The following is a 25,478-nucleotide window of genomic DNA, read 5'->3' on the forward strand; positions in this document are numbered from 1 at the left end:
TCGTAAGTCCTCACTTAAACACAGACTTAGATTTGGAAGGAGAGGCAGTGTTCAGCCAACAAACATAGCACTGTGATTGTCGTAAGTCCTTACTTAAACACAGACTTACATGTTGAAATAGAGGCAGTGTTCAGCCAACAAACATAGCACTGTGATTGTCGTAAGTCCTTACTTAAACACAGACTTACATGTTGAAATAGAGGCAGTGTTCAGCCAACAAACAAAGCAATGTGATTGTCGTAAGTCCTTACTTAAACACAGACTTACATGTTGAAGGAGAGGCAGTGTTCAGCCAACAAACATAACACTGTGATTGTCGTAAGTCCTTACTTAAACACAGACTTACATGTTGAAATAGAGACAGTGTACAGCCAACAAACATCACTGTGATTGTCGTAAGTCCTTACTTAAACACAGACTTACATGCTGAAATAGAGACAGTGTACAGCCAACAAACAGCACTGTGATTGTCGTAAGTCCTTACTTAAACACAGACTTACATGTTGAAATATAGAGACAGTGTTCAGCCAACCAACATAGCACTGTGATTGTCGTAAGTCCTTACTTAAACACATACTTACATGTTGAAATAGAGACAGTGTACAGCCAACAAACAGCACTGTGATTGTCGTAAGTCCTTACTTAAACACAGACTTACATGTTGAAATAGAGGCAGTGTACAGCCAACAAACATAACACTGTGATTGTCGTAAGTCCTTACTTAAACACAGACTTACATGTTGAAATAGAGGCAGTGTACAGCCAACAAACATAGCACTGTGATTGTCGTAAGTCCTTACTTAAACACAGACTTACATGTTGAAATAGAAGCAGTGTTCAGCCAACAAACATAGCACTGTGATTGTTGTAAGTCCTTACTTAAACAAATATTTAGATTTGGAAGGAGAGGCAGTGTACAGCCAACAAACATAGCACTGTGATTGTCGTAAGTCCTTACTTAAACACAGACTTACATGTTGAATGAGAGGCAGTGTTCCGCCATCAAACATAGCACTGTGATTGTCGTAAGTCCTTACTTAAACACAGACTAACATGTTGAAGGAGAGGCAGTGTTCCGCCATCAAACATAGCACTGTGACTGTCGTAAGTCCTTACTTAAACACAGACTTACATGTTGAAATAGAGGCAGTGTTCAGCCAACCAACATAGCACTGTGATTGTCATAAGTCCTTACAGACTTACGATGTGTAGAAGAAAGATACCTTGTGGAAAAAGGCCCTGGTCAGATTTGGAATTGCACAAAATTTGGGTTCATTTTTGCATATTTATCTGACATTGTAGGCAAATAATGACCCTCACAACTCGAACCAAATTGATGTTGGTATTCTTGATGGCGACATCAACCGAGGGGAGTATTCTTTACAATAAAATACACGTAGCTAAAAACATAAATGCTAGGTAACAAAAACAGAAATGAACGTACCAAGTTTAGTTATTCTTGATCATAAAACTACATGGACAAGCCTTGATTTAACACACCTTAACAATAGTTAAGTAAACATACATGGGATAAATAGATGCTAGAAAGAATGAGTTTGGTTAACACCCATTAACTAGTACTTCAATGTTTGTTTGTTTGTAGTTTAACGCCACAATATTCCAGCTATATGACAGCAGATCCACACAATTGGGTTGTTGTTTGTTTGTTGTTCAACGCCGCACACAGCAATATTCCAGCTTTATGACAGCGGTCTGTAAATAATCGAGTCTGGACCGGACAATCAAGTGATGGATATCGTGAGCATCGATCCACACAATTGGGATACGATGACATGCATCAACCGAGTCAGTCAGCCCGACCACCCAAACTAGTTAGTCGCCTCTAATGACAATCTTAGTCGCCTCGTACAACAAGCATAGTCGTCTTTTACGGCAAGCATGGGTTGCTGAAGACCATTTCTTCCCCAATTCTTCTGGGTCACTAGTACTTTTAAGTGAATGGGGTCGTAGATGTCTACCACTTTGGGATGTCCACAGAATAGGTATGGAAATATATGATTACAATGGGGTGATGATGGATTTGAAGTCCTTGAGCAACAAAGGGACACAACTCTGGACAGCATACTGCTTCTCCTAAGACGCTGCACTCAGCAATATCCCAGCTATATGACAGCAATCTGTAAATAATCGAGTCTGGACCTGACAATCCAGTGACTGACATCATGAGCATCGTGCCACGCAATTGGGATACGTTGACATGCATCAACCAAGTCAGCGAGTCTGACCACCCGATCCTGTTAGTCACCTCTTATGACAAGCATGGGTTCAAAAGTAGAACCATCCACTAAGATATCACTACTTCCTGTTTTGGGAGTCATATGCCTACTACCAATAGAGTTGAAACCAGAAAGTAATATTCTTCCACGATTCTTATGAAAGTTGCGTACACTATAAAAGGTCTATTCTGGTAATGGTACATCCATTTATGGAATCATATGGTCTTATCATCTGTCCTTATCGACCACTGCATGCAAAACACCCATATGAAAATAGTATGGACTCCAATATTGCTGTAACCTTGACCTTCATCAGTCGAACTTAAACAGCAAGGTCAGGACAAGTCGTACAAGTAAAGGTGACAGTAATCGGCAATAAATTATACCACTTCATGATGACCTTAACAATAACCTTGACCTTTGATAGACATGCCACCGAAATCAGATTGACACTGTTTGTATGGCGCCGATGTTGCTTTGACCCAGTAGATCTGCCGATGTGGATGTTCCGTAGATGTTGTTTTGACATTGTGAAACGGATGCTGTTGATGATGTTGGTGGGTCAAGTTGTAGATGTTGTTTCAACACTGATGATGTTGATGCTGCGAACGGTGGCAGTGCAGCATGTCGTAGATGTTGCTTTTACGCTATGGAACAGTCGCTGTTGATAAGGGTGCGGCATGCGGTGGATGTTGCTTCTACACTACAGAACCGTTCCGATTGATGTAGTTGACGATGTTGCCCTGCCTCAGTGGAACTGATGTTGTGGATGAGGCATGGGGTGGGGCAGCTGCTGATGCTGCAGAGGGGGTGGAGGAAGATGCTCTGGCAAGGAATAGCTCCGGACCATCTGACCCTGCCTCTGTCGGAGATGCTCCATCCGGATCTTCTCCAGCTCGCCGAGCCGACTCTTGACGTGCTCCATCCGATGGTACGCCATCTGTAGGTCCTTCTGAGCAGAGTAGCAGGATCCCTCGTGCGGCTGACCTGATAACACATTTAATAACATTTCTCATTGCACTTTCAAACAATTATTAAAAAATATGCTAATGCCACATTTGCCGGGATTCAGCATACTGAAACATTCACTACCCTTATCTCAAAAAGCCTGTATTCTACTGACCCTCAACATAACTTTTTCCAACTTGCAATAATCACTAAACATGTTTAGCCTCAGCAACTTAACAACACACAGCAGAAGTACTCAAACGAGTCAAAGTCACCACTAGAGTCTGAAAGCCCACATCTTCCCAAGGCAAGGGAGCTAACTGACTTTAAAAGTACAGTTTCCAACTTTGCCGACCTAGGCTGGAATTCCTGGGCTCGATCGTAGCGCCACCAGTGGCTACTATGAGAAATGTCCCTACGTCCCTCGTATCACTTGCATTTGGTTCAAACAAAATGGCGGCCCAGTCAAGACGATCTGATTGATAATCAACATCTATACTGCGAAAAAACGTGTCTTACATCAAATCACACGAGCCCCTTTGATTAAATACATGAAAAATATCTGTTGACAACGAGTTGGCGGTGCACATGCTTTGGAAATCCTGCAATTGACCGAAATCTGCACGACAGTTTACCGGATTTTGATTTCGTTCCGCAATTCTGATTGGACTATGCATTGACTCGTTTGTCCATTCAAAATGTAACTCCATAATACCAGCCTAGTTTGGCAAGGGTGGAAACTGGACTTTTATAGTCAGTAAACTCCCTTGCCTCCGAACGATGGAAGGCTTATTTTTCTGTACAGACCAATATTTGTTGATTGAATGCATGCATAACATCACTGCAGCACAATTCAATCAACAAATAAAGGTCTTCAAGAAATATAAGCCTGCCATCTTCCCGAGGCAAATTGTACTGCGGGAATACAGCACATATTGTCACCTGAAAAAAACAGGATTTTGAGCAAACTTATTTTAAAAACTTAGATATTATTGGTTTATGACAGAAGGGAGTAGAATACAGTGAATATTATGAGCAACTCCAGGGTCCACTTGCACAAAGCGATCTTAGCGCTAAGTGAGTGAGTGAGTATTGTTTTACGCCGCTTTAAGCAATATTCCAGCAATATCACAGCGGGGGACACCAGAAATGGGCTTCACACATTGTACCCATGTCGGGAATCGAACCCGGGTCTTCGGCGTGATGAGCTAACACTTTAACCACTAGGCTACCCGTCCGCCCCCCCTTAGCGCTAAGACTATTGTAAGCATATGATAAAGTACGGGAGTTACGATCATCATAGCGCTAAGATCACTTTGTGAAAGTGGGACTAGAACTCAGATCAGCAGGGTCCTGACTAGGACCCGGGTACCTACAGGACTACCTGGACCTGCGGTTAGTCACGACATATATTGTTTAATGGAAAACATTCACGATAACTCACTTTTTGGCTACACAACAAGTCACTCCTCATGTTCGTATTTCTTTCAGACTTTGCACCCATTCCTTCTAACTTCCAAATGATCAAACAAAGATAAAACTTCAGTCAACTTCAGTGTATGCATGACCAGATCGGTTTATAAATCAGTTTATAAATATGTGAAATGCAATTCACAACTGCAAAGCAATAGTATCAGTTATTACTATAATTCATAGCTTAGCAATTATAAATTCCAGTTCGGGAAATTTTTATGGACAATATTCTTCAGACTTGGGGCCAAATATCGGCCTCTGAGCAGGTCTTGGTAAAACAGGGTAAATGTTCTCTCTCTTATTTCCTATTTCTTTGGAAAATGTAACAATAAGTCAAAAATCAAAAAGTGGCTGGTAAACAATTATCTAGGACGGATAGTCAGAACTCCAGATAACTTTTCGAGCTATTGAGGTTTAACTCAAAGGATAGTATTTTAATTGGGTTATTACATTTTTCATTGGGTAGCCAGTATTTTTTCACTAATCTATTCATCACTCTATTGGGTTTTCCCCAAAATGAGAAAATATTTTGAGAATTAAAAAAAATTCAAATGTTTTAGATGTATATATAACGGTTCTAAATATAGGCTTGACTGTAATTGTGTTTCGGAAATTAGCAACGTTGTACAATGCTGAAAAAGCTTGCCCATAGTTTACCCATGCTTTTACCAGACACAACACACTGCTTTCTATACACCCCATAGTTTACCCATGCTTTTACCAGACACATCACACTGCTTTCTATACACACATAGTTTACCCATGCTTTTACCAGACACAACACACTGCTTTCTATACACCCCATAGTTTACCCATGCTTTTACCAGACACAACACACTGCTTTCTATACACCCCATAGTTTACCCATGCTTTTACCTAGACACAATACACTGCTTTCTATACACCCCATAGTTTACCAGACACAACACACTGCTTTCTATACACACATAGTTTACCAGACTCAACACACTGCTTTCTATACACCCATAGTTTACCCATGCTTTTACCAGACACACCACATTGCTTTCTATACACCCCATAGTTTACCCATGCTTTTACCAGACACAACACACTGCTTTCTATACACCCCATAGTTTACCCATGCTTTTACCAGACACAACACACTGCTTTCTATACACACATAGTTTACCCATGCTTTTACCAGACTCAACACACTGCTTTCTATACACCCCATAGTTTACCCATGCTTTTACCAGACACATCACACTGCTTTCTATACACACATAGTTTACCCATGCTTTTACCAGACACATCACACTGCTTTCTATACACACATAGTTTACCCATGCTTTTACCAGACACAACACACTGCTTTCTATACACACATAGTTTACCAGACTCAACACACTGCTTTCTATACACCCATAGTTTACCCATGCTTTTACCAGACTCAACACACTGCTTTCTATACACCCATAGTTTAGCCATGCTTTTACCAGACTCAACACACTGCTTTCTATACACCCCATAGTTTACCCATGCTTTTACCAGACTCAACACACTGCTTTCTATACACCCATAGGTTACCCATGCTTTTACCAGACTCAACACACTGCTTTCTATACACCCATAGTTTACCAGACACAACACACTGCTTTCTATACACCCATAGTTTACCCATGCTTTTACCAGACTCAACACACTGCTTTCTATACACCCATAGTTTACCAGACTCAACACACTGCTTTCTATACACCCATAGTTTACCCATGCTTTTACCAGACTCAACACACTGCTTTCTATACACCCATAGTTTACCAGACACAACACACTGCTTTCTATACACCCATAGTTTACCAGACACAACACACTGCTTTCTCTACACCCATAGTTTACCCATGCTTTTACCAGACTCAACACACTGCTTTCTATACACCCATAGTTTAGCCATGCTTTTACCAGACACACCACATTGCTTTCTATACACCCCATAGTTTACCCATGCTTTTACCAGACTCAACACACTGCTTTCTATACACCCATAGTTTACCCATGCTTTTACCAGACACACCACATTGCTTTCTATACACCCCATAGTTTACCCATGCTTTTACCAGACTCAACACACTGCTTTCTATACACCCATAGTTTAGCCATGCTTTTACCAGACACACCACATTGCTTTCTATACACCCCATAGTTTACCCATGCTTTTACCAGACTCAACACACTGCTTTCTATACACCCCATAGTTTACCCATGCTTTTACCAGACACATCACACTGCTTTCTATACACCCATAGTTTACCCATGCTTTTACCAGACACACCACATTGCTTTCTATACACCCCATAGTTTACCCATGCTTTTACCAGACACACCACATTGCTTTCTATACACCCCATAGTTTACCCATGCTTTTACCAGACTCAACACACTGCTTTCTATACACCCATAGTTTACCAGACACAACACACTGCTTTCTCTACACCCATAGTTTACCCATGCTTTTACCAGACTCAACACACTGCTTTCTATACACCCATAGTTTAGCCATGCTTTTACCAGACACACCACATTGCTTTCTATACACCCCATAGTTTACCCATGCTTTTACCAGACTCAACACACTGCTTTCTATACACCCCATAGTTTACCCATGCTTTTACCAGACACATCACACTGCTTTCTATACACCCATAGTTTACCCATGCTTTTACCAGACACACCACATTGCTTTCTATACACCCCATAGTTTACCCATGCTTTTACCAGACACACCACATTGCTTTCTATACACCCCATAGTTTACCCATGCTTTTACCAGACACATCACACTGCTTTCTATACACCCCATAGTTTACCCATGCTTTTACCAGACACAACACACTGCTTTCTATACACCCATAGTTTACCCATGCTTTTACCAGACACAACACACTGCTTTCTATACACCCATAGTTTACCCATGCTTTTACCAGACACAACACACTGCTTTCTATACACCCATAGTTTACCCATGCTTTTACCAGACACAACACACTGCTTTCTATACACCCCATAGTTTACCCATGCTTTTACCAGACACAACACACTGCTTTCTATACACACATAGTTTACCCATGCTTTTACCAGACTCAACACACTGCTTTCTATACACCCCATAGTTTAGCCATGCTTTTACCAGACACAACACACTGCTTTCTATACACCCATAGTTTACCCATGCTTTTACCAGACTCAACACACTGCTTTCTATACACCCCATAGTTTACCAGACTCAACACACTGCTTTCTATACACCCATAGTTTAGCCATGCTTTTACCAGACACAACACACTGCTTTCTATACACCCATAGTTTACCCATGCTTTTACCAGACACATCACACTGCTTTCTATACACACATAGTTTACCAGACACACCACATTGCTTTCTATACACCCCATAGTTTACCCATGCTTTTACCAGACACAACACACTGCTTTCTATACACACATAGTTTACCCATGCTTTTACCAGACACAACACACTGCTTTCTATACACCCCATAGTTTACCCATGCTTTTACCAGACACAACACACTGCTTTCTATACACCCCATAGTTTACCCATGCTTTTACCAGACACAACACACTGCTTTCTATACACCCCATAGTTTACCAGACTCAACACACTGCTTTCTATACACCCATAGTTTACCCATGCTTTTACCAGACACAACACACTGCTTTCTATACACCCATAGTTTACCCATGCTTTTACCAGACACAACACACTGCTTTCTATACACCCATAGTTTACCCATGCTTTTACCAGACACACCACACTGCTTTCTATACACCCCATAGTTTACCCATGCTTTTACCAGACACAACACTGCTTTCTCTACACCAATAGTTTAGCCATGCTTTTACCAGACACAACACACTGCTTTCTATACACCCATAGTTTACCCATGCTTTTACCAGACACACCACACTGCTTTCTATACACCCCATAGTTTACCCATGCTTTTACCAGACACAACACTGCTTTCTCTACACCAATAGTTTACCCATGCTTTTACCAGACACAACACACTGCTTTCTATACACCCCATAGTTTATCCATGCTTTTACCAGACACAACACACTGCTTTCTCTACACCCATAGTTTACCCATGCTTTTACCAGACACAACACACTGCTTTCTATACACCCCATAGTTTACCAGACTCAACACACTGCTTTCTATACACCCATAGTTTACCCATGCTTTTACCAGACACAACACACTGCTTTCTCTACACCCCATAGTTTACCCATGCTTTTACCAGACACAACACACTGCTTTCTATACACCCCATAGTTTACCCATGCTTTTACCAGACACAACACACTGCTTTCTATACACCCTCTAGATACCCATGTATTTATCTCAGTGGGCTAGCATCATAAAACGCTCTTAGCCCAGACTTGTACAGACTATACAGTCTCTCTCACACACACGCATGCGCACGCACACACACATACACACACACGTCGCTCTTTAAGTGCAACAAATTTGAGCGTGACATTAAACCCCATTTCAGTCCATCATAGGCAGGTTGTCAGTTTTGTTTTCTTCAATGTTATTTGACTGGTATATTTAAGGTGAAGCACTTCACTGGTAAAGAGGCAATACTAGGATGGTGATAATAATAAGAAAGTCAAGAAAAGAGAGTTCAGGTCTGGGGCTCCAGATAAAGGTATTGTTTTATTTTGTTTGTTTGTTTGTTTGTTAGTTGTTTAACGCCGCACAAAACACTTGTCTGCATATATAGTGGTGTGGTTAAATGGGGTTTAACGTTTGTTCAAGGTTATTGCACTCATACAGTGTTTGTTTGTTTGTTTAATTTTAGTTTAGTGCCGCACTCAGCAATATTCTAGCTATATGACGGCGGTAAATAATCGAGTCTGGACCAGACAATCCAGTGATTGACATCATCAGCATCGATCTACACAATTGGGGTACTATGACCTGTATCCAGATAATTGTGAGTGAGTATGGTTTTACGCCGCTTTTAGCAATATTCCAGCAATATCACGGCTAGGGACACCAGACATGGGCTTCACACATTGTACCCATGTCGGGAATCGAACCCGGGTCTTCGGCGTGACGAGCGAACGCTTTAACCACTAGGCTACCCCACCGCCCCGTATCCAGATAAAGGTCTGGAACCAGACATGTATTTATGCTGGCCTTACCTGTGGACACCTGTGTGAGATAGTTTATCTGCAGTTGCATGCCGTTCTCTACTTCCTGTAGAGTCTTGAGGAAGCTGGTAGTATGACTTTCTGCCTGCTTCAGACTAGGTTTGTCCTTGGACAGTTCCTGCAGGGCTTGACCTGAAACATGGAAAACATACTGTTATCATGGCAACATAAAATTCAAACTTTTCATATCACCTTGTCCTAAGTCTGTGACTTTAGTATGTGTGAGTGAGTGAGTTGGGTTTAAAGCTGCTTTTAACTGTATTCCAGTTATATCGCGGCGTGTCAGCTTAATGTGGGAGGAAAGCCTGAAGTGATGCAGGTGTCAGACGTTTACCACTTAGGTGAAACCCATGAGCACGGGTATGGTGCTGACAAACCTAAAAACATAATCAGGGAGGACGGGGATTCAAACCCACGGTCATAGGTTTCTGGTGTGCCCAAGGGACGCAACTCTGCACAGCGAATTGTGGCGCCTAAGACAACTGGGCCACCCGTGCCACCTGGTCAGGTAGTAAATTTGGACTCGTTCAAGCCCTAATGACAAGGCCAGGGGGTTTAACCAAGGACCTTCAGTTCTCCAGAGGAAATATGCACTAGACCATGGAGGTGGTTACATTTGTTTGTTTGTTTAACGTCAGACTCAGCCAGGGTATTTAGAATGGAGCCATGATATTTAGATTTTGTTTGTTTGCTTGTTGTTTAACGCTGCACTCGGCAATATTCCAGCTATATGACGGCAGTCTGTAAATAATAGAGTCTGGACCAGACAATTCAGTGATTGACATCATGAGCATCGATCCACACAATTGGGATACGATGACATGCATCAACCAAGACAGCGAGTCTGACCACCCGATCCCGTTAGTCGCTTCTTACGACAAGAATAGTCGCCTTTTATGACAAGCATGGGTTGCTGAAGACCTATTCTACCCCGGATCTTCACGGGTCTGGAGGCGGTTACAAATAGTTCAGTTTTAAACAAAAAGTACTACTGCTACCAGTCCTGCATTCATGATTTATATTTTTTAGGTACTTCTTTTTACTAAAAGCCTAGGCAAGTCTAGATCAAACTAAGCAAGTCTAGTTTGAAAACAGCAGAATAGGAAAGGTTCTTGCGAAGAAAAAATAAATACATATTTTAAAGATTTTTCATTGACTAGGTGTTAGTTTACTGTTACCAATGCTTCGCAATTAAATTAATTCCAGTCAGACAGCAGGACTTATTAGTCTACTAAGTTGACAGTCCAGACCTTTGTCACACTTAAAAACACTGCAAGTCTTCTGTGCTATATTAATATTAGGTTACATGCTACTCACAACATAAGTTTGATCCCTTTTTTTCATTAACAAAATCTACCTAAAAATCCCGATGATTTGACATGCATGTTTTAGAAGTTGACTGTCCATGACCAAAACAGCCCATCCCTCAAGCAGGTTGATATATATCATTGGATCATAGGTTTTTGGATACCATACGTTTCAGACTGGCATGTTTATCGCGATTACTTGCGCTATAACAAGGGGTGTGGCATTGTATTGTAAATGCTCAGATGATGGCTTGATTTTAAGATAAATTGTCTTTTATAAGTGTTCATGTAATTAGAGAGAAAACTATGAATGTTTCGTAAGCATCCACAAACACATATACCACGGGATCCGTAAAACGTTGTTACATATACCTGGAATCTACATGTGAGGTGAAATGGGGTTTAACATCACCCCCAAGATACAGCCACATGCATGCATGTGTGTGTGTGTGTGTGGCTGCTAGAACTAGTCTAGACTGATGCCGATTTATAGTGCTAGCCCACTGAGATACCATGCCACAGTTTAACATGAATACCCCACTCAGACACAGCATACTGACTCCAAACTGACCAATCCTTGTTTTAGCCCCTGTAATGCCGAGTGCCAGACAGGGTAACAACAAGTACCATCTTTAAACGTCTTTTGGTATGACGCGGCCAGGGATCGAACACCAGACCTTCGGCTCTCCGGGCAAACGCTCTACCACTACACCACGGAGACGGTCGCCTGGACTTTACACACAGGAAAACCTGTTCTGTGCATTCGGTTCCAAATATAAAGTATCTAACCTACAGCAAGAATCCAATTTCCAAACACTGTACCATATTTGCCATAAAAAGTACACTGATAACATAGAAAATTGACAAAGAGGAGCGCTTATCTGCTTAGTTAAACCATTCATAAGTTAAATTTGTCTTCAGAGACAGAGCAGCAGCAAACAATCTTCGTTCAAATATCGATGAAATAAAGCTTTTTGATAATGGCAATAATATCTTGGGATCATTGGTTTTCCATCTTCCCGAGGCAAGAGAGTTAACTGACTTTAAAAGTCCAGTTTCCACCCTTGCCGAACTAGGCTGGAATTCCTGGGCTCGATCGTAGCGCCACCAGTGGCTATTACGAGTTATGTCCTTTCTCCTCCTATTGACCAATCAGATTCAACCTCACTTGCATTTGCTTCGAACAAAACGGTGGCGCCCAGTCAAGACAATCTGATCGATAATCAAGATCTATATTGTGATAAAACGAGTCTTACATCGCGAAGTGCATCAAATCACGTGAGCATCTTTATTAAAAACATGAAAAGATTTAGAAAAAATCTGTTGACAACGCGATAGCGGTGCACATGCTTTGCAAATCCGGCAGTCGACCGAAATCTGCATGACACTTTACGAACCGGATTTCGATTTCGGTGCGCGGTTTTGATTGGACTATGCATACACTCGTTAGTCAAGCCAAAATGGAACTCCATAATACCAGCCTAGTTCGGAAAGGGTGGAAACTGGACTTTTATAGTCAGTTCACTCACTTGCCTCGGGAAGATGTGCTTTTCAGACTTCATACGTTTTCGGACAGCCACAGACATTGTAAATACTCAGTTATTGCTTGGTTTTCAGAGAAAGTTGTCTTTTAAAAGTGAATGAGACGTTACAGTTGTTCATGTGATTAGGGAGTATTTTGTTTGTCGTGTAACGTCACACTCAGCAATATTCTAGCTATAATATGACGGCGGTCTGTAAATAATAGAGTCTGGACCAGACAATCCAGTGGTTGACATCAAGAGCATCGATCCACACATTTGGGATACGATGATATGCATCAACAAAGTCAGCGAGCCTGGCCACGCGATCCCGTTAGCGGCCTCTTACAAGCATAGTTGTGATTAGAGAGAAAACTAGGATGTTTTACACATCCAAACCCATAACAGGAGGATATATATACCGATTCTGTGCTGCCAGTTTCTTAACAAAATATGTAGTATACACAACTATGGACTGGGGGTGGGGGAGTGGCTTATAAAGATTACGTACACCAGATTGATCAGCTCGAAATGGTCGCGGGCGCTTTATACGGCAAATACGGTAGGTCCTCATTCGAGCATTGTTTACTAAACACCTATTCTTAGAGCAGGACACAAATCCCTAAACAAAGGCAACGATCGATTAAAAAAAAATATATCGACTGTTCCGTTTAGATGTCAACGTGGTTTCAGTACCCGCGCTCTGTAAAGATGAGGCAATGTCTCGTTCAATCCGCTCCAACTGTACAAGCTTATCTCGGGGTCCTCCTCCCGCCATTGTTTCAAGCGCGGGTGTTTGCCCTGTAGGTGGCGCAAAATTGGGAGCGAAATACGTCATCGTCTTTTCCTTGACTGGGCTTTCGTCTACACATACTTGTGAAGGAGCGTAAAGTTCACTGCATATACCAACATAAAACTAGTTAGTCACCTTCGCGGACAAAGATGTAGTATTTTCTTCACAACCACTTTTGGTAGGAACAGACAGCTGTGAGCATCTGTTGAATTACAGGTTATACACAAATAAAAATATCAGATTAGTATACAATTCAAGGGGCTAGAATAACAACAGAGATAATGGCACACGGGTAGTGTTCTAGAAATTACGATTTTCTCCAATTTCATTATTTTCTATGCAATTTCATAAAGAAGATAAAACACAAAGTTGTGTAATAAATTGCAAGTATTATGTATAACTGAGAACGAATAAAATGGATGAATGATATTGTTACCCCGTAACAACAGGGTTGACTCGGTTTATAAACGACCTTGATTATATTCGCAATAATATATTTCTTCGTGATTCTCAACACATATTCACCAATATTGACCAATTCATTTTTAAAGTTAATATTGATCACTTTAATTTAAACACTGAACAAAAAGACCCCCGTCAGCAAGAAACAAGAAATATTCTGTAGTCAAAACAATGTACACAAAAATGTGTATTTTCATTCTTCACCGCGGTACCATAGTCAAAATAAAAATACCAAGATATAGATTAAGATTAATTAGAGTTTTCACATTTGGGTGAATGCGTTCATTTTGTACCAAAGAAAGGGGTTCTTTCCTACCAAAAACATTGTGTAATTTTATACCCAGTTTTCTAACCAAAATAAACACGCTTAATAACATAGGAACCAGCTGATATCTCAGACATAAACTTCATCTCATTTGAATCAGGTCACAACGGCTCCAAAATGCACCTTCGAAAAGGCACAGATGTCGCAAAACAACAAGTATATTTCCACATGCCTAAAAAATATATGGCAAATTGGATAATAAACTCAGAGCGGCTAATTTGAGAGCGTGAGGACTACAGGACTGAATGCAGGGTTAGGTTTATTTACCGCAATAAGAGCCATGGAGATATGGAGGATTGCAAGTGAAGGGCGTTCACAGAGTTGTGATGACTTGTCGAAATATATTTCGGCTATTTTGAGCACAGACAATTCACTGTAATGCCAGCGTCTGTAATGTACATTGAATGTTCCAGTGGTTTAATCAGTGTTACCAGGGTTAGCATCTAACAGTTTTATTCTACTAGTCCTTATAATGATAACATATAGCAAAACCCTTAAAAAGGGCAAATTTCTACTAGTCCTTATGATACCTTTAACATTGGGCAGTTTGGCAAGGACTATAGGACTAGTGCCAATTTCTAACACTGGTTACCCGACGACATGAGATGATAATTCTTACAGATATCAACACAGGCACGTTAAAATGGTTATATCTATGAAGCATTGATGAAAAGTTGATATATTTTTAACAAATAATAAAACACGTTTGATGGAGGTTGAGCGGGTACCTGACCCAGGGTTATCTTCAGATTTGCCAGTTGTTTTTTTAATTTATTCTTTATTTTGTTTAACGTCACGCAATATTCCAGGTACGTGACGACGGTCTGTAAACAGTCGAATCTGGGCCCGCCATCCCTCTGATTGATTATGAAGCACCATACCCAGTCGCTACGTGGAATTAGGCCTCAAACACACAGTGTGTCCGAGCGTTCCAATAGCCCAGTGGTTAATACTGGTAAAGGGGCGGTCGGGTAGCCCAGTGGTTAAAGCGTTTGCTCTTCACGCCGAAGGCCCGGGTTCAATTCCCAACATGGGTACAATATGTGAAGCCCATTTCCGGTGTCCCCCTGCCGTAATATTGCTGGAATATTGCCAAAAGCGGCGTAAAACAATACTCATTAATACTGGTAAAGTGTTGGCCCGGGTTCGGTCACCACATGATGATGATGATGATATTACTACTAGCACAGTACAAAGATTATTGTGCGTTTCCGTGTCGTAAATATCACGTATTAGGAATAAAAACTGTACAATAAACCATATATTTTATTCCTAATATTTGATATGTAGAAACACACGAGTTACCATCTAATGTCATTCTTACAATAATCGATTTTGAATGCAGTTATTGAGTGAACCAAATGATTTACAGACAATATTTGTCGAATAAATCCCCCCACCCAGATAATCAACCCAAATATAAACGTATTGGAAACGTGAGTCAATCGTCTCTTAAGCAGCGAATCAATGGATGGAGATTAAATGAATCATTTGTATATTTATATGATTGTGATGTCGATTTTATCGGATTGGTTTACGCCTCGATGACACTGTCCTATATATGACAAAACGTTATCTATAATTGTTCTTCGCGCATACATAGACTTTCAATCTGCTCCACTGCGCATTTTCGTGCACAGTATTTTTGATTTTGACAAAGAAGGGTCTCTGGAGTATAAATATTCAGTTATACAATAGCCGCTGTTAATAATAAAATGTGTTTCCTTTCATTGAAATAAAAGATTGAATCGTCGTTTGTTGTGGTTCGACAGACAAACGATTGACCGGTTATTATATGTGTTTTGTTGTCCAGAAACGCGCATCAAGAACAGTAACTCTGTTCCGGAAACGCCTACGACCCAATTGCCACGTCCTCCATGTTTGCATCGATACGAAAGCGTTACTGAAGCAAATTCACTTGGAATAGGGGCATTAAGATGGGGAACATTTTCCAGAAAATGTTCCGTTCCTTAATGGGATTGAAAGACATGCGAATTCTCATGGTTGGACTCGATGCTGCCGGAAAAACTACTATTCTATACAAACTGAAGTTGGGAGAAATTGTGACAACAATCCCAACCATTGGTTTCAATGTTGAAACCGTTGAATACAAGAACATCAATTTCACGGTATGGGATGTAGGCGGTCAAGATAAGATCCGGCCGTTGTGGAGACATTATTATCAAAACACCCAGGGTCTTATTTTCGTTGTTGATAGCAATGACAGGGAGCGAATTTCCGAAGCAAGGGAAGAAATGAATAGAATGCTCAACGAAGACGAGCTCCGGGAAGCTATACTCCTCGTATTCAGCAACAAGCAAGATTTACCGAATGCGATGAATGCCGCAGAAATAACCGACAAGCTTGGACTCCACAGTTTGCGCAACCGCAAATGGTACATTCAAGCTACTTGTGCTACCAGTGGTGATGGCTTGTATGAAGGTCTAGATTGGCTGTCCAATACATTAAAGAACTCGAAAAAGTAAATCAAACGAATGATGCTTGATAATGATTAGACATTTGTACACATGAAGAAAAACTGTGATGCAATGAGATGATCACCAGTGGATGACATTAGTAATATTCTACACAGTGCAAGAAAACAGTAAATACAAAGATCTAAACTTTGCTGTCCATTTTAGCCTTGTTCTCATCTCCTGTTTTTCTTTTGAAGTGGTGTTGTAGAAACTGGAATAATTATTTAGATTATACTGTAGTGTGCTCAATTTTCACTTTAGCATGAACGTTAACAATGTTGAGGGTGTTGCCCATCCTGTGTGATGGATTGAATGCCGGTTTAGTGTTAAAATACTTCTAGTATTTGTAATTCAAATCAATGGATTCATTATGGCTCTGAAATTTCTTGTACATTGGTTGTAAACATGTGTCGTCTATTGTAGACATTCAATCACTACATCTTGAATACTGTAATTATGACAATAACATTCTCATTTCCTTGAGAACGTTGGTTCCAATTATCACTATTGGGTCCAGTTATTTTACCTTCGAATCGTTGCAAATATTCATTTTGTTCACTCTTGGAAAGTTATGGAATATAATGAGTGTTGTCTCACTAAACAGATTGTCAATTCTTTCCATTGAGTTTTAGATGTATGTAATGTTCAATTGGATTGTGTTGTGGAACATACACTGGTAAATATTATGTAGACAGGTTTAAAAAATCCTTAATTTTATTCTTCATATGATTGTATTTCATGCTGATGTCTCGTTGTAAAACATTAAAAATATTCCATTTCATTTGGTCAATTATGTGCTTGTTTGTTTGGGTTTCTTATGCTATTTTGGACAAAGGATTTACGTGAGCTGATGTCACAGCGTATCATCCAGCTGTTTGACAATTGAGAGATAAACCTAGTGTTTGTGTTTGGAGGTTTCAAATGGTGATTTGACTCATGTACATTTCATTCGAAATCCAACATGTTATGTGGTTTGCATTTGATAAATTTACAAGTTTTTAATCACTTCTAAACCTACGGATTGAACAAACAGCAGGTTTATTTCAATTTTATCAGCTCAGACGTGACAAAATAGACAAACAAATTATTGGTAGTAAGAAAAGTGAGTTATGAAATTTAGTTTACAATAAACTCTTAATAAGATTAAGGTACTGTGTGTCATTTTTTTGTCCAAAATGTATGGCCACATTTGTTAAAATCTAGTGACCACGGTAGCCATTTTGAAAATATCATTCGGCCACTTCTGCATGTATCATAATGAAATAAGATATGCAGCAATATATATTTTTGATATCTTTTTTGCAACTTTGAAACTAGAAGGCCCATGGAGGTGAAAATGCAAGACCTATGGGGCTGGAACTACAAGGCCTGTAGACATTTAATGATGTGTCTTGAAAGATTGATCACAAAATTCCACTTCGATTTTGAACATGGCAATGGTTATTTCTTCCTAAGTCAGGTGAGCTACAGCGCCTTGTGGCTCCATTTTGTATTTGCTGCCATTCAAACATAACCATGACAACTTGTCACATCTGAATGAATTATATATTAGCTCACCTGTCTGAACGTAAAGTGAGTTTGCTCATGTCCTGCATATCATCTGAGCAACTACTGGACCACAGCAGCTTAATTGAAAAGCCTAATTAAGGGTATTCTAGGCAGCCATTTGTGCTCAAAATGCATGGAAATCTGGAATTTGTTTACTCGGCGTCAGACACTTAAAATTTTGACCTTTGACTTCAAGCTCAATTTTCTTATGGCCATTACTGACCGCCTCCGTGGTCTAGTGGAAGAGGGTCTGCCTGGAGAGTGGAAGGTCCGGGGTTCGATCCCCGGTCGCGTCATACCAAAAGACGTTAAAAGATGGTTATTGTTGTTACCCTGTCTGGTGCGCGGCATTAAGGGGCTAAAACAAGGACTGGTCGGCTCGGAGTCAGTATACTGTGTCTGAGTGGGGTATTCATGTTAAACTGCGGCATGGTATCTCAGTGAACTAGCACTATAAATCGGCATCAGTTCGGACTAGTACAAGCAGCCACACATACACACACATGCATGCACGTCGTTATATAAGTGCAATATTCTTGGACGCGACGTTAAACCCCATTTCACCTCACCTTATGGCCATTACTCTGTGAAAATATAATGAAATTTGGTATTTGTGTGGTTGGTATTGAGGCTGAACACACATTTTGACCTAAATTCTCTTAAAATGCATCCCACACACTGTAAACATCTTTCCTCAGAAAGCACAGTTCCAGTGAAGCTAATTAAGTTACGTAACTTTCATATGTCCTGCTCCAGGTAGCAATATGTCGGAGACATCTCTGCTGGTGGCAAAATCTGTCTGTCCTGTCATATGTCCATGAGGTCAGTCAAGGACTTTCAAGGTCAATTTTCTAAAAGTGTAGGTGGTATGATTTATCCAGATGTCTCGGGCACATCATCTTACTGTGTTGGGTTGCCTCCCTTAGATGTAGCAGGATCTGGTGAGTGTTCAAACCCCAGATTCACCAAAGTTATGATCTTTGGCCTCTTAGTGCCATAGCAGTACTTGTGGTTTCGCCTGAATGACCACCTTGCGTCACACCCCTTTGAAAGTCTAACATTTATACATTCAAACGTTTTATAGCTGATCCAGTATACTTTAAGTAAAAAGAGCAACACTATTACTCATGTAGTGATATATTTAAAAAATAAATACACATTTTCAAAAGGTGAACTGCAAATCACAAAACTGCACCCCTCCTTTTAAATAGAAACTATCAGTGTTTGCATTTGTTCGACAAGCTTTGGTTTGATTTTTTACTGCTATGTGATGTAGCTGCAATAAACACCAATGCACTCTGATTGGTTGAAAAACCTTAAATGGGATTTGGTCTGAGTGTGTTTGTTTGTTGTTTAATGCCGCACTCAGCAATATTCCAGCTATATGACGCGGTCTGTAAATAATCGAGTCTGGACCAGACTATTCATTGATTAATAACATGAGCATCGATCAACACAATTGAAATCTATGACATGCATCAACCAAGTCAGCAAGCCTGACTACCCGATCCCGTTAGTCGCCTCTTACAACAAGCATAGTCGCCTTTAATGGCAAGCATGGGTTGCTGAAGACCTATTCTGTTCCGGAACATCACGGGTCGATTTGGTCTGAGAAATCCAAAAGATTTTTCACTGCGTATCACTTGATAAGTGTGCTTTGTTTTCTTAATTTGAAATTTTTAGGACCTACCATTCGGCTTGGCAAAATGGATATCCCATTAATTAAATGTAAAGTTTCATAAATATGTATCACAATTTCAGTTACCGTAATTTCTATTTTTTTACATAAATCTAACCAGGCGAGTTCGGTGTGACGTCATCTTTTGTATGATGGTGTCATCATATTCAAATGTGACACGTCATGTCAGTATCAAAGAACCGGTGGGATAGCCTCGTGGTAAAAGCGTTGGCTCGTCACGCCGAAGACCTGGGCTCGGTTCCCGACATGGGTACAATGTGTGAAGTCCATTTCTGGTGTCCCCCGCCGTGTTATGCCTGGATTGCTAAAAGCGGCGCAAAACAATACTCACTCAGTATTACAACCATGCACGATAATGTGGGGACTCAAGGGAGAAAGAGCTTCAGCTAACTTTTGTATTTTACAATGTCAGTCAACATGTTTTCAGATTTGTGGGGGGTTATTGACCATTTGATGCCCGGAATCAAATACTCTGCGACAACCATGATTCATTACATAGTGTTTATCTCCAAGTCCACACTATGGGTCAGGGGGGTGCGATAGCCTCATGTTTTAGAGCCCTGGCTTGACTTCCCTTGAAGGGTGGCTATTGTCCGTGTCATGGTGTCAGAGATTTATCTAGAAATTATCTTGTTCCCTTAGCAGGAAATTTGGAAAAAATCATATTGTTCAAAATTGGCTGTATTATGTTCTAATTGTATAAATTCTGAGGAATTGGAAAATTTAAAATAAAATTTGGAATTATTGAGTGAGTGAGTGAGTTTGGTTTTACGCCTCTTTTAGCAATATTCCAGCAATATCACGGTGGGGGACACCAGAAATGGGCTTCACACATTGTACCCATGTCTGGATTTGAACCCGGGTCTTCGGCATGAGGAGCGAACCCTTTAACCACTAGGCTACCCGACCGCCCCTGGAATTGACGTCATTTGGGGCAGATATTGGGCCGAATATCAGCCTCTTAGCAGGTCTAGATGAATCTCTGGATACCTCTTTTTTCAGGCTCAGTCCATATGTTAGCCACTTAGAAATCGTTTGAGATAGATATACATAATAACAGAAGAGTTTACCACCAAAGGGTAGTTTGGAACAGTTTGAATCTAATTTCCTTTGATTGTCTTTTTGTCTTTGTTGTTAACGCCGCACTCAGCAATATTCCAGCTATATGACGGCGGTTTGTAAATAATTGATTCTGGACCAGACAATCCAGTGATTGACATCATGAGCATTGATCCACACAATTGGGATACGATGACATGCATAAACCAAGTCAGCGAGCCTGACCACCCGATACCGTTAGTCGCCTCTTACGACAATCATATTCGCCATTTACGGCAAGCATGGGTTGTTGAAGACCTATTCTATCCCGGATCTTAAAGGGTCCCTGAGATGGTCAGTTGACATGATCCTCGTCAGCCATTACTGGTGTTTGTAATTGGTTGGAAACTCGTTGATTGATGATTGATCATAACAACTAGTCAATCTTCAAAATTAATAAGGCGGTGTATTTTGGCTGTTTTTCAAACACATGTACTAACTTCACCACTTATAGGCCTCAATTTAAGGAACTTGATTTAACTTGTACCAGGTGCATGTTGACATGAAAACCTAGTTGCCCCAGGCAAAACCAGGCTGCACCTGGTCCCATAAATTTATCCAAGTTGAAAAACAATTGCATCAACTTGTCTAAATAAGTAAAATCTCAGATCTATGATGATTGTGTCATGTGTCATGTGTCATGAATTACACATAACACAGGGACTAGCTATGTAGTATGGTAAATAAAGCTTCGAGGTATTGAGTGTTTTCAAACTTTGAAAAATGCAACCAAATATTTATGTCTACTTGCACCAAGTGCATTGTAGACATTGCTGCAATGAAATTGCATCACAATCCTTTGCAGACCATTGTGACATCATTGTTATCATGACGCCACAATCAAATGACATCAATAATGGCTCTGCTACTGAAGCTGTTAGCAGTACTTTACACTTAAGACACTGCTTATTAATGTTTACAAACTAAAAAAGTTGGAAGAATGATGTTGGATGATATATTTGATATCACAAGACCCTCGGATGAGATTCTCTCTATATAAAGGTAAATACCACATCTTCACTACTCAAGACATTATCAGTTAAAAGGAGAGCAGCTGTTGATCAATTGAGCTTGCAAGCGTAGAATTCGACAGTAAGGGGTTGAGTCACTTGGTCAGATATATACCAATGTGATATAAAACTAAATTTAAAATCTGGTTAATGATGGGAGTGAAGTAACCATGTGACTTGTCATTTGAAAAAAATCTTTGCTTATATTTTTCCCTCAACCAACAATGTTCTAAAACACATAACCTAAAATAACAGTATTTCAAAATGCTAGATTGTGTTAACCAATGACTTGGTTTTGAAAAAGAGATCAGTAAACTAAATGATTGATTGCTATGAATGTCCTGACATTGTTTGTCTGGTGGTGTCTTGTTTCAGTGACAAGTTCCTCCTCATTCTAGTTACTGAGCTATTTGCTGTTTGTCAGCCATTGTCCCTGCATTTAAGCTCACAATTATATGTAACACCACACATTTTATATTTTTCGTTTCACTGGCCATCCTCTTAATCAATATAAAATTTATATCTAAATTCCATGTCTACATCACTATTAGGGATTCAAGAAGCCAGCTGCTGTTTTACCAGCAGAATAAATAAATAAATAAATAAATAAATAAATCAATAAATAAATAAATAAATTTCAACCAACCTTGTGTGGAAAAGCTGGAATAAATCTGGGACACATAAAATTTGAAAAGTGTGGCCTAATTGTCAACTTCTGTTTCCTGTGTGAGCATCCTTTCTTAAGTGTTTACCTGCCTCTACATGGGGCAAGTTCTCTGACGCAAGGTCATGGGAGTGTGTAGGAGTCAGCTGAAGGAGACCTGGGAAGATTCGGGTCAGAATACAGCGTTAGAAATTGGCGATAATCCTGTAGTCCTTGCCAAACTGCCCAATGGTTAATGTATCATAAGGATGGGTAGAAATTTGCCCTTTTTAAGGGTTTTGCTCTATGTTATCCCTATAAGGACTAGTGGACTAAAAGTGTTAGTTTCAGGTCTTCAGCAACCTAGTCTTGCCATGAAAGGAAACTATGCTTGTTAGAGGCGACTAACGGGATCAGGAAGTCAGGCCGACTTGTCATCGTATCCCTATTGCATGGATCAATGCTCATGTCAATTACTGGATTGTCTGGTCCAAACATGATTATTTACAGACCGCCGTCACGTAGCTGGAATATTGCAGAGTGTGGCATTGAACAACAAACAAACAAACAATACTTCAGGGTCTTGTTAACCCATACACTATATTCCTCCATCACCATATCTACAAAAGGCCATTATAAGATGGATAAATGTGGTGTATATATATAGTAGGGCTGGGATGGGTAACTCGGGTACTCGGGTCGGGGGGGTCCTGAGTAGGACCAGGGTACCCACATGACTACCCGGACCTGTGGTTAGTCACGTTATATACTGTTTGATGACATTAACAATAAAACCCAATGGCTACACTACAAGTATAGCTAATGTTCACATTTCTTTCTCACTATGCAAGCATTCGATATGACTTGTATATGTTCAAGTAAGGATAAAGCGTCTAGCAACTGCAGATTATACATGATCAGATTGTTTTATACATGTATCTACATAGTTTTTGCCCGGGCTGCGGTAAAACAATTCCCATTCTGACATTTTGTACCCAACTCTTGAGACCTATAGCGGGTATCCGGGTAGGGCCGGGTAATAGGGTGGCGGGTAGTAAATTTGGACTCGTCCCAGCCCTAATATATAGTGTATTCCATGGGGGTCGCCCCCAGCAACCTACGTTTATCACACAAGGTGATATTAATGGGTCGGGTGGACAACCTCGGTGACTTGGTCGATTGCATGTCATTATACACTAAAATAATCATCTGTTGATCATAATATCAATCAGATCTCTGGCCCAGACTTAATCCTTTACACGCACAGGTCATGCTGCTAGAATATTGCTAAGTGTGGCGTAAACAAAGAACAAAACTTTACATTGGGATCCCTTCCCCCCATACCTGTGGATGATGTTCACCCAACCATAACCACTGGGTTATGAAATAGTTGTCTTTCTCCATCACTTGGGGAATATTGAGTCTACCCGGTATGCATGGGACTAATGAGGGACCCTTTAAGAATGTAATTTTATTAAGCACATGCGACCCCCTGAATACTCTAGATCTACCCTTCCCCGAACCTAAAATTTGAGGATTCGACCTCAGTTTGAGAAATCGTCATCGTGGAAATATCCGCAATGTTTAGTTTGGTATTCAAATCAAACGATAAGTGAACCTACATTTGTGAGTAATGAATCAATAAACTATTGTAGGATATATTCAATGTTAATTATAATTATAGTCCACACTGTATCAAAATAACAGGCTTACTAAGTATGAATACGAAGCTAACCGTAAATACGAAGATGTCTAGCTTTACTTAATTTGCAGTATGGCGGGATCTCGAAAGGAAAAGTTATGCTTGGATATCTAATTGTGTTTACATACAGTTGCTGGGATATTTGTTAAGTTGTATACATCACAACCATGAGTACCAGACACAGCAGTGATGTAAATTCGCCGTCGGCGATGCTGCAGCGGCTGTGTTGTAAAGTTACGGGGCTGTCAGACGGTAGGTAGACATGCAGAATCTTGCTTGACTGACTTCTGACATATTTTGACATCTAGCTGATCTGGACATCGACCTTTCTTAGATTCGACCAGCAGTATACAAGTAACAGTTTCTTGTTTGTCTCATGCGCAGATACATAAAATGATCCCTGACAGCAAAATTAATGCGGCTGTAATCAGCTGGTAATCTGTCGATTGTGCATATGCCCTAAATTAAAGTTTTGATGTTAGGGCATATCCCCAAAATCCTCACTAGAAATCTGTTCAATATGCTGAATATCCATATCCTTTGTGACATTTAAAGTATGTGTGAAGTTTACGGAGCTTTTCCCTTGGACAACATGACTGGTTGGTAACATGACCGCGAAACTCACGTTCATCATGTTCATTTAAGAATTAAGAACTTGCACACTGTGACACAGTTTCTTTCCTCAAAAGATGTAGGCCTAGATGATCTAAGATCAATACAAAAGTTTATTTGGTATGTGTGAGGTCTTGTTTACACTGACAGCCATACAACAACTAGCTATATCGCTGAATAAATTAGTTCCTCAAAAAGAGAGGTGACATGAGCATATGTATGCACAACTTGCTCTTCAGAAACATCTTATGCAACACATGTATTCAAATAATATCACCATTAGATGGGATAGGTCTGTTAAGAACTATCTCAGTAAGTCAGTCACAATGACAGACCGTTGTAATACATTTACATCAACATTATCAAGTACAAGATGCCAAAATGGCCAACACGATAAACGTGACAGGAGTGATTTCGGAAGTTGTT

At 40.2% G+C, this 25,478-nt stretch overlaps 3 protein-coding genes across 3 annotated transcripts in view; 2 read left to right on the top strand and 1 right to left on the bottom strand.

Annotated features, from left to right (window-relative positions):
- Nucleotides 1–1,685: 1,685 nt before the first annotated feature.
- On the bottom strand, nucleotides 1,686–13,606 carry LOC124110912 (mediator of RNA polymerase II transcription subunit 11-like). The gene is made up of 3 exons (XM_046470385.2): nucleotides 13,380–13,606; nucleotides 9,848–9,988; nucleotides 1,686–3,224 (listed from the first exon to the last, which is right to left on the bottom strand). Exons 1-3 carry the CDS (start codon nucleotides 13,519–13,521, stop codon nucleotides 2,986–2,988), a joined length of 522 nt encoding a protein of 173 aa, XP_046326341.1. The 5' UTR covers nucleotides 13,522–13,606; the 3' UTR covers nucleotides 1,686–2,985.
- A 2,484-nt stretch (nucleotides 13,607–16,090) lies between these two features.
- On the top strand, nucleotides 16,091–17,521 carry LOC124110911 (ADP-ribosylation factor 2). Its single transcript, XM_046470384.2, has one exon. The coding sequence runs from the start codon at nucleotides 16,201–16,203 to the stop codon at nucleotides 16,747–16,749; it is 549 nt and encodes a 182-aa protein (XP_046326340.1). The 5' UTR covers nucleotides 16,091–16,200; the 3' UTR covers nucleotides 16,750–17,521.
- A 6,990-nt stretch (nucleotides 17,522–24,511) lies between these two features.
- The window catches only part of LOC124110910 (gamma-tubulin complex component 3 homolog), a 48,170-nt gene continuing 47,203 nt past the window's right edge, over nucleotides 24,512–25,478 (top strand). Inside the window, exon 1 of the mRNA XM_048394042.1 lies at nucleotides 24,512–24,692. Coding sequence (XP_048249999.1) covers nucleotides 24,608–24,692 — 85 coding nt within the window. The 5' untranslated portion in view covers nucleotides 24,512–24,607. The remainder of the gene's footprint in view (nucleotides 24,693–25,478) is intronic.

Source organism: Haliotis rufescens, unplaced genomic scaffold (assembly GCF_023055435.1).
Source record: "Haliotis rufescens isolate VD_foot unplaced genomic scaffold, xgHalRufe1.0.p SCAF_129, whole genome shotgun sequence".
Lineage (NCBI taxonomy): Eukaryota > Metazoa > Mollusca > Gastropoda > Lepetellida > Haliotidae > Haliotis > Haliotis rufescens.